Here is a 10849-nt window from a genome sequence, read left to right on the forward strand (position 1 = left end):
TTCAGATGCTGTCCTAAATTCTGTCATGTCTTGCCCCAGTGCAGGAGTGCATAGTGTCCCTGCTGTGCTCAAAGTCTTCTGGACTAAGCTTCTTATAGTCTGCCCAGATGCTGTTGCTGCTTGTGCTTTATTGTACTGTTGCCACTCTCCTTTGTTTTATCTGGCTGCTGCAACTCACTGGGCTCATGTCCTTACTTGACTGTCCTCACAGAAGTGAGCCTGTTCCTTACTGCCAGGATGCTTTAACTGTGATAGAGACTGTACTTAATATTTTTCACAGGTAGAATTCCAAAACCAGAAAATGTAGTAGAGCATGTTGAGGAAGAAATCAATTCATAGCATCTCTAAGTTACTAATGTTTCAAACATAATACCAAATGTCTTTTATGTGCTCAGACATAAGAGTAATGTGACAGAGAAGACATCAAGCAGTGTTAGTAGTGCATTCCTTTTCAATCAGAAGCAGGAATTCAAATAAAATTCTTGTGAGAAAAGATTAGATATTACAGGTTAGATACAGAAGTTTTAATTTCTTTTGAATACTTTGAATGGGTTAACACACCTGTAATTGTTCAAATGTAACATGAGAGCTGTGTATATTCATGATTTTTTGTGCTCATATAAAGATACCGCTAGATGCTGTCTACAGGTTATTTCTTACTGGTTAATTTATAACAGAACCCGCTTAATTAATAGTTACATTCCGGTTTCTTCCTCAGCCACTGGTGCCTCAACCACCATCTATGCCGTTGAGGCAGATGGTGACCCAAATGCTGGGTTTGAAAAGTCAAAGGAGCCAGGAGACATACAGTATCTTATTAAATGGAAAGGCTGGTCACACATCCATAACACTTGGGAAACTGAAGAAACACTGAAGCAACAAAATGTTAAAGGAATGAAGAAACTGGACAACTACAAGAAAAAGGATCAGGAGACAAAACGATGGTGAATATTTTTAAGAGAACTTTTTTTTACTTGTTTTGTAACAATGTTGATATTTCATAACAATTGTTATGTAACAGATGTTTCTGAGAGCTGTTAACCTCTTCATGAGTGTGAGGTTTCAGTTGTTTGTATAACAGGAAGACTAAAAGATTGAAAGCTGATATCTCCTTGATATGATCCCGTAAGCTAATCTGAACCTGATTTTAGCATTTGTTATAAATGAAATCGGAGTTCTGTAGGAATCTTGCTGCAGAGATTAATGTTTTATTGATGCTTTAGCCATTTCTTATTATATTTATATGAATTTAGTTGTATTATTTATTATTTTACTATTATTTATTGACTTGAGAACCTAGAACTGAAATGCAGTCTTCCTGGTCTTTGGTTTTATTAGTATGTTTGATGTATTAATGAATGCTGGTGACATTTTCAGCATTTTTGAGTGAGATGAATTCTTATGAAATAGACCACTCTCCATAATGTTCCATAAAAATACCCTATAAAGTATGCTACTTGTTATCTTCACTATTAACGCTAGATGTATCTGATAGTAATTCTGTATTTTTATAATAATTTTTAGTCTTTAATAATGACACAGCAAGCCCAAATGCAACATTTTTGGAGTAGGAGTGTTTGAATTGTATCCTCTTTAAAATAAGCTTGCTAAGTAGTGTTGCTGTGATGCTTCAGATGCTTCACTCATAGTTGCTTGATTTTCCTAGTTTTAGAACTACTCATTGTAGTAAATGTTGTAAATAAATTCCCATTTCAGGCTGAAAAATGCTTCTCCAGAAGATGTGGAATATTATAATTGCCAGCAGGAGCTTACAGATGATCTGCATAAACAATATCAAATAGTGGAAAGAATAATTGGTATGTTAAAAATATAAAGCAGCGCTGAGAATATTGTTAGTGCAATGCTTAAATTTGTAGTTAAAAATTTAGAATATCACCAACTTCTTTTCTAATCTAAAACAAAATTTCAGCAAAAGAGGAAATTGTCATACTTTCTGTGGTGCTTGTATATGCTGTCTTATCACTCAAATTCAGTGTTGTCTTAAAATACAGAAGTAAATTTTCACTTTATATCTCTAATGCTTTTCTGCAGCTCATTCAAATCAGAAGTCAGCAGCTGGCTATCCAGACTACTATTGCAAATGGCAGGGTTTACCTTACTCAGAATGTAGCTGGGAAGATGGTGCTCTCATTGCCAAAAAGTTTCAGGCACGCATTGATGAGTATTTTAGCAGAAATCAATCCAAGACTACTCCCTTTAAAGACTGCAAGGTGAGTATATAATTGCAGTGGATTTATAATAATTTGTACTGTCTCTGCCTGGGTTGTATTTAGACTAGAATAGAAGAAAATAGAAGAGAATGGAAGAGAGTAGCTCAGTTGAATGGGATCTTCAGAGGTCATGTAGTCCAACTGCCTGACCTCTTCCAAGCTAACCAAAAGTTAAAGTGTATTATTAAGAGCATTATCCAAGTGTCACTGACATGCAGAGGGCATCAACCACCCTTCTTGGAAGCCTGTTGCTTTGTTTGACCACTCTCATGGTAAGGAAGTTTTTTTCTAATGTTGAAAAGGGGCAAATGTTTTGGCTGTTGCTGAATAGTGTTTTCATGATTTCAGAGCAGTCTCTGTTTCTCATTGTGCTCACTTCTCCCTTCCCTCTCCCTGAAGTAGGCACAACAGTTTGAAAAAGAACATGGCCAGGATGGATCAGTACTCAAACTGACAAAGCATCAAAGAAATTCTCCATGCCTTGTAATGTCATGCTCAGCATTAAATCTGAGGGAGAAAAATAGGGGGTTACACTGTGGCCACTGCTTGGAGACTTACAGATCTGCTGCTTAGAGGCTATGATTACTTTCTGTCAAATGATTCTTTTTTAGTTCTTGTTGTTTTGTATTTTCTTTCTTCTTTCCCTCATCATAGTAAAACATATTTATCTTCATCTGCAGGTTTGGCTCACTTCTTACGCTTCAGCTTTCTCTGCTATCTTGGTAGGGTGGCTTGCAAGCAGCTGGATGGCAGTTTAGCTGTCAGACACACTCAAGCTGAACCACCACATTAGCTGTGAACGTAAAAAAAAATGTGAAAGTAAAAAAATGTGAAAGTCTCATGCATTGAGAAATATGTATTACAAATCACTTTTGAAGCTTGTTTAGAATTGTAATAGTTGTAGCTGTATAGTAATATATAGGCCAGGTATCACTGTTCAGTGTAGCTTTTTCAAGATTCTAACCCCCTACTCTTTTACTGGCATTCAGTTACAGGCTTTCTTAGTATTTTGATTTGTCTGAAAAGAATGTGAACTTTGTGAGTGAGTTAATGTCATTCCAATGTGAAATCTAAATCAGCAATCAATCTAATTCAAACTTGCAAATTGATCATTGTTTTTACATGGCATAGTTTTCAGTAATGGGTTCGTACCAGATGTGGTGATCCAAGAGATGCCTACTGCTACATTTTCTATAGGAAGCTTTTTTGGTAACTTCAGTCAATGTTAAGACTGATGCTCAGTTTGCTTTGGCAGGTTCTAAAACAGAGACCAAGATTTGTTGCACTAAAGAAGCAACCATCTTACATAGGAGGACATGAAAGTTTGGAGTTAAGAGATTATCAGTTAAATGGATTGAATTGGCTCGCTCATTCATGGTGCAAGTAAGTATAGTCTGTTGGTAAACTTTAATCATTTGTGAAACTTTAAAATTGTTTTTTCTACATCTTCTTTGTCTCCCTGCAGCTGAAAGTAGAACCTGATATGACTGTTTTTGCTTTTAGTAAGTCTAAACCTTGTCATTACAGTTTGGTCAAAGAACAGTTAAGCTCTGTTGCTGTTTTGCTTTTACTTTCTGTGTGGGAGTCATCAAAAGGCAATCAAGCGAAAGTACTTGAAAAGTACCTGAAGCTACAAAGTCAAAAGAACCAAACAAAATCTTCAGAAATGACATTGTCACCTTACTTCTAAAATAGACTTTTTAGAGTACTTAGAAGCTTTTTGTTAACATTGGTAAATTGGTTTGATGAAATAGTATATAAATAAACTTCAGGATGTAGAATTGTGAAATCTTTTTTGAGTAATAGTGCTCAAAAGATAGTAATTTATTTCTTTGTGTTCATTTCCCTCTCTTCATCCCTCTTCACCTCCCTCCCTTTTTCTTGTTTTGTTTGCTTGTTTTTCAGAGGGAATAGTTGTATTCTTGCAGATGAAATGGGTCTGGGTAAAACAATACAAACAATTTCTTTTCTGAACTACCTGTTTCATGAACATCAACTGTATGGGCCTTTTCTACTGGTCGTGCCACTTTCTACCTTGACATCTTGGCAAAGAGAGATTCAAACTTGGGCTCCTCAGATGAATGCTGTAGTTTACTTAGGAGATATAACTAGTAGAAATATGGTGAGTATCTCCCCTTCATCATTAGAAAGTTTAATGGCAAATCTGATTCATTTTATATTCCTGTCCTTTGCTAATTTGCAGTGTTTTGTTTAAGAGTGAGCAAATACTTTCTAAAATAATGGATTTAATATGTGCATTTTAAAGCTCAGATTATATACAATATATCCATGCAGTGTAAATTCACATGAAAAATTTCCTACATGCTTAATAATAAACAATTAAAAATACAATTTTATATTTGAAAACAAATTGTCTTCTGCCATGTGATTATTTTGGTGGATAAAATAAAAATAAATATTTATGCAAGCCAGCCATAATCATAATATATTTCCTCAGGGTTATTGGTTTGTTTTCATAATCTGTCTTCTGAATATTGATAACCTTATTTATTAAAGTAAAAAATGCTTTGTAGAAATTTGTTTCTATTTATTCAAGAGATTAACAATTATTTTGAAGGGCTTAGCCTGGAAGTTCAGTCTTATGTATGCTTTGTGTTATGCTTCTATTTTGTGATGAAATTGTATGCATTTCTATTGCTGTAGTGCTTAAATTCATTTCAGTCAACCAAACCTTTTTCCTTTAGCTTATTGTTCATTTTGTTCTTGTAGATAAGGACTCACGAATGGATGCATCCACAGACTAAACGATTAAAGTTTAACATACTTCTGACGACATATGAAATTTTACTGAAGGATAAGGTAATCACATGTACTTCTTTAGGGAGATGGAATCATTTGCCAGGTGTAGAACTTCTGCTAGACTTGCATACATTTCGGTTCTTAGTCATTATGTGGAAGTCAGGCATGATGGATTTTGCATTTTTGAAATGTAACAGTGTACCCTTTTTAAGCACTAAGAGTATTTTTGTAAGTGTGGTGAGGTTTTCTGCCTTCTTTCATTTCATCAAGTGCATACCAGTTCAAGTTTGCTTGAACTTCTCTTTACTATAATGATCTCCTCCCATCTTGAAGAGCTCTACTTTCCTTGCATCTTCAAAGAACTGAAAAAGAATCAAGCCCCTAGCCCTAAACATCTGCAATGCAGTACTTTGAAATCCTGTATGATTCATTCATGTGGACTGTCTCCATGATGGGAGTACACAGTTATCAGTAGTCTTTCTGAAAGTATATGGAAATTTTTGGAAATGGTCAATGTAAAGAACACTTTGGTTTCATTTGTTTGTATGTGCTGGGAAGAACAGGACAACAGAGACTTTTTTGTTCCTGTCATGAAAATTAATGTGGATCAAACACTGTTTTTTTTTCTTTCTTCTCCTCTTAAACTTATTTTCTGCTTCCTTGGGATGTTTACACAGCCTTTCTGGTAAATATAGTAACGTGCATAAATATTACTAAAAGCATATAGCTATCTTTATTTTATTAATATAAGGAAAAGGTTGTGGTATTTTTATCTTGGTTATGAAATGTGAGAAGTTAAATAATATGCCTCGCCTATGAATGTTAATTCCCCTCTTCCATTTCTTTCAGTCATTCCTTGGTGGTCTCAACTGGGCATTCATTGGAGTTGATGAAGCTCATCGTTTAAAAAATGATGACTCTTTGCTGTACAAGACTTTAATAGACTTTAAGTCCAACCATCGTCTTCTTATTACTGGAACCCCTCTGCAAAACTCCCTCAAAGAGCTGTGGTCTTTGTTGCATTTCATCATGCCAGAAAAGTAAGGAAGATTTCCATATGATTCATGTATTCTCTTTTGTGAAGCTTTGTATTGTGTAGTAGTGATTTGAGAATCAGTAGAAGTAACCATACTGTTGGAGAGTTTAACTACTCAGTGTAAGGTAGATGCAATTGTTTTTCATAGTCCTGTGGCTAGCTGTCTCCTGATACCATTGTTTCTTTTTGCAGTTACAGCAATTTATAAGAATTATGACAGATTAATGTATATTGGTCAGAACCCAGAGAATGCCTTACTATTAAAACTTGTACAGCTTTCCACTGGGGAATAAGATTGAGGTTATCTTATTTGCCTTAATACTAACAATACTAACAATAATAACAAGTTTATACCAAGATGCCTGATATCCTCCGTTTGGGTCAGGTTTTTGCTTTAAATACAGTGGACTTACTGTATTGACCTTATTCTTTACTGATCTCTGTTTGTACATAGGATAAATGAGAGCTCATGTTAGAGCTCACATTCCTACAGACATCTTGTAAATACCAATTTCTTTTGACTTACAGATTGCACTGACTACTTCAGAGTCTTAGTGATGTAGTACTCATTCTTCATCAGTCTAAAGTTAGTTCTCCTGGTCTGTTAAGCACAGGATAATTATGCTTCGTTTGTCTATTCAAGGTGATTAAAAAAAGTATGAAGTTGTGTCTTATTGTCTGGCACACCAGCTATATTTTTGTGCTCTTCTTGATATATGTATATATGTATTTAGTAAAGGAATCTCTGCAGTTGTCCAACTGAGGCAATTATAAGTCAGCAATTTAATCTTAAATTTCATTTCACATAAATGTGGAACATTCCATTCTTCTATTTATGTACAAATTATTTGGAATTTCCTATAAGGTCAAAATTCAAATTTAAAAAAATATATATTATCTTTAAATTAAAAAGAGAAGTGAGGAAGAAATCCCGTGTATATGTGCACTTTTGGTATATTTTTACTTTCCATGTTAATTTTAGAATTTGTAGTATGTCACTGTGTTACACTTACTTTCTTCTACATTTAAGATTTTCCTCCTGGGAAGATTTTGAAGAGGAGCATGGCAAAGGAAGAGAATATGGTTATGCAAGTCTTCACAAAGAGCTTGAACCATTTTTACTGAGAAGAGTTAAAAAAGATGTAGAAAAGTCTTTACCTGCCAAGGTTGAGCAAATTCTGAGGATGGAAATGAGTGCACTGCAGAAGCAGTATTACAAGTAACACCACTTTTTAAATTTTTCTGTTTTAGTGAAATGAATACATGCAAATTACTGAACTCTAATAATTTTCATAAAGCAGTTTGAGTTAGGGGCAAAAAAAAAATAAAAAGCACCTTTTTTAGGATTTCAGAACTGTGAAATTCTGTGAAGCAAACTCTTTGATATTTATGCTAGTATAATCTCTGTCCATTTATCTTCTATTTTTTAGCATATTTTCTCATCGTACTTGGAGCTTTTTAGAATTTATTTGTTTATATTTTGAGAGCTTATCTTGCCCTTGTGATTCCACATATGGTTACTTACACTCTATGTCTTAAATCATAGGTGGATTTTAACACGGAATTATAAAGCCCTCAGTAAAGGTTCGAAAGGCAGTACCTCAGGCTTTCTGAACATTATGATGGAACTTAAGAAGTGTTGTAACCATTGCTACCTCATTAAACCACCAGATGATAATGAATTCTATAATAAACAGGAGGCCTTACAGGTAATATTATTTCTTTTTCTATTTGTGTGAAAAAATGTTTTAGATCTGTAATATGCACACAGTAATTTTACAGCTTATTTGGCAATTTATTACTTCTATTAAAGTGCATTAGGAAAGAACAGGATCTATAAAATCTGGATTTTTTTTCTACAAGTAAGTGAAATGATTTTTATTTCTTTGTTAGAACAATCTACTAGACAAAATACTAGACAAATAACTATTAAATGAAATTTAATTTTTGTTATTTTTTTTAAGATTAAAATTAGATCTTTAAATATAATAAAAGTGATAGAAACAGTTTGAAACAGGCAGTGTATTTTCAAACAAACTAACTTTTTCAAACCTAAGTAAAATAATGCAGCTGAAATAGTGGGAGCAATATGAATGGAAATGCATGTAACTGGCATTGGAGCACCTGCAGTCTATGTCATAACATAAAGTTATCAGCAGAACCTTTTAAGCTTTTTTGTAATCTGATATTGTTTTTTATATGCTTGCAAATAAAGTGAGTAAAGTGAGAAGAAACAAAAGTAAGGAATATCAAAATCTGTCTGATTTTTTGTTGTTGTCAGATGAAAACAACACTAACAAAGATGGGTTGTGATTTTTTTAAGTAAAAATTAACTAGAACTTTAATAAAACTGTTGGAACGTGCGATATAAAGATTATTGTCAACAATGTAATTTATATCAATATTTTTTTTCTAAATATCTTTTTATTCCTGTAATCTTTGACATTTGTAATTTAAATAGATTTTCCCAAAAATACTAGTTTATACAGTGACAACTTGTGATTACAAGCTCTTTTATGTTATGAACTATTTCTTAAAGGCAGAAGCTGTTTTCAAGTTGGCACGCTCTGCTGCCAGCTGATCATAATACCCCTGAGAACTGCTTGCATATATTTCTATTAATTGCAGACTTTAGACAGTCACTTCTTTGCTCCACCTTATTATATTTTGTCAGCTCTTACTTATGAAGGACTTACTTATGAATATCCTCCTCTTTTCTGAGCTAAGTAATAAAAGCACCTCACCCTGAATTCTCCAGAATTATGTCCCAACCTAAAAAGGCATTAAATTAAAAGCATTAAATTCCACATTTGCTTTCTTTTCCCAATATTCCCAAAGGAATTGAGAAAGCTCAGTGGCGTAACCCACATAAAGTCAGTTAAGCTCCACAAACAGCAGTCCTCTCACTGTCTTGCCTGAGAAACTTGATTGATAGGCTTAGTTTAAAGATACTTAGAGGTTTAAGCAGCAGCGCTCATTTCTTTTTAAAAGATGGGAAGAAAAGAAGTTAGACTTCAGTATGATTTTTCTTAATTCGGTTGTTATTTTTGTTATCAAATGTTATTTTTTAATTGGCAGAAAAGAACTTGTGCCTGCACACTAGCTGCTCAAATTTTTAGGCCAGATTATTTCTTCAATATTTTCACAAAATATTGAGATGCCACTTAATGAGCAGAAGCTGAGAAGTCTGTTCCTCTTTATTTTATTTTATTTTTTTGTCTCCTTTTTAGTGAGATAGTGTTCTTTTGCAGTTTGAGTCAACTAAACTAAAATGAGAGAAAATTTAATCTTCAGTTAATACAGCATAACAGTAAATTTAGCTGTGTACTCTTATTGCTACCTGAAGATGTTTTTTAGTTCTAGGACACTGTACATTTTATAACTGTGTTATGTATTATAATGAATGTCAGAATGACTCATTTTATAACTGTGTTATGTATTATAATGAATGTCAGAATGACTCTTTTTTTTTCCTCCCACATCAATAGATAGGATAACAAGTAAATAACTAAACACCTGCAATGTTGTTAGTGTTGAGATGAATTGATTTTGTAATCCATATTTCTTTAATAGCATTTGATACGTAGCAGTGGGAAACTAATCCTTCTTGACAAACTACTGATTCGGCTGCGAGAACGTGGCAACAGAGTTCTGATTTTCTCTCAGATGGTGAGGATGCTGGACATCCTAGCAGAATATCTAAAGTACCGGCAGTTTCCCTTCCAGGTAATGATCTTGGTTAACCAAGAGGTCTTCATCCTGAACTTAAGAAAAATCATGTTTTTACTCTGAGGGTGGACGAGCAGTGGAGTATGTTGTTCAGATGTTGTGAAATATCCATTCTCTGTGATACCTAAAAGCCAACTGGGCGTGGTCTTGGGAAGCTTGCTGTAGCAGGCCTTGGTTGAGCAGACAAGATGACTTTTAGAGGTCCTTCCAGTATTTCAGCCATCTGTGATTATCTGTTCTTTACCATTTTGTTTAAGAAAAGAAAGCAACCTTGAATTTAAAAGATTTTGTGAAGGAGCATGTTAACATTTCTTCTTTTTGTTCCTTCACATTGTTGTTTTATCAGTTGGAAAGTCAGGTTACTATGATGGGAATACAGCTAAAGAATTACTTTCAGACTGTAGTTTTCAATCTCTTTAGAGACTTGATGGATCAATAAAAGGGGAATTGAGAAAGCAAGCACTGGATCATTTCAATGCAGAAGGATCAGAGGTATGGCAATTATTTTTTCCTACTTTGCTCTTTTTCCCAAGAAACATTGTATAAAAATGAAGTTGATGACATTGAATTTTATACATCAGTAAGATTGAAATTATGTTATTCTTGCCTTGTTGGTAAGGTTACATTATTATTTTTTATAAGATTAGGTGAAAAATACTAATTTATGAAACTAGTATTTAATGAATTGTGTAGTTGTAATATTTTTATGTTGTTTTCAATGCTCTTTGTCAAAGTAATTTTAATTAGTACAGCACTGTAGAAATAATTCAACTCTTTTGCACTGTAAGACATAACATCATTTACAAAAATGGTGAACTTAAGTCTTTAGCACAGAAAGCATCCTTATGCAAGTGGCCAAACTGAGTTTTGTATTATGTTCAACCATCTTTAATTTCTTTAAATATGGCTTCTGTTATCTTTGTTTTTATGCCACCTACTTAACATGCCCTGGAAGAAAAAAATGAATAACTGATTTCTAACTTCTTTGTACATTACCTGTGAATTTACAGTCACCTCTGTTATAGCTTTTATTCATTTACTTATTTTAAATGTGCTGAGGGATTTCTAGCTCATTTAACACTCCTAATATGTG

General features: G+C 33.7%; 1 protein-coding gene across 1 annotated transcript in view; it reads left to right on the forward strand.

Annotated features, from left to right (window-relative positions):
• The first annotated feature begins 567 nt into the window (after positions 1-567).
• The window catches only part of CHD1 (chromodomain helicase DNA binding protein 1), a 219293-nt gene continuing 209011 nt past the window's right edge, over positions 568-10849 (forward strand). The window contains exons 1-11 of the mRNA XM_031557424.1: positions 568-944; positions 1717-1817; positions 2053-2231; positions 3487-3614; positions 4137-4353; positions 4962-5051; positions 5841-6031; positions 7058-7246; positions 7574-7736; positions 9601-9753; positions 10177-10296. Coding sequence (XP_031413284.1) covers positions 583-944; positions 1717-1817; positions 2053-2231; positions 3487-3614; positions 4137-4353; positions 4962-5051; positions 5841-6031; positions 7058-7246; positions 7574-7736; positions 9601-9753; positions 10177-10296 — 1893 coding nt within the window. The 5' untranslated portion in view covers positions 568-582. The remainder of the gene's footprint in view (positions 945-1716; positions 1818-2052; positions 2232-3486; positions 3615-4136; positions 4354-4961; positions 5052-5840; positions 6032-7057; positions 7247-7573; positions 7737-9600; positions 9754-10176; positions 10297-10849) is intronic.

Source organism: Meleagris gallopavo, chromosome Z, assembly GCF_000146605.3.
Source record: "Meleagris gallopavo isolate NT-WF06-2002-E0010 breed Aviagen turkey brand Nicholas breeding stock chromosome Z, Turkey_5.1, whole genome shotgun sequence".
NCBI lineage: Eukaryota > Metazoa > Chordata > Aves > Galliformes > Phasianidae > Meleagris > Meleagris gallopavo.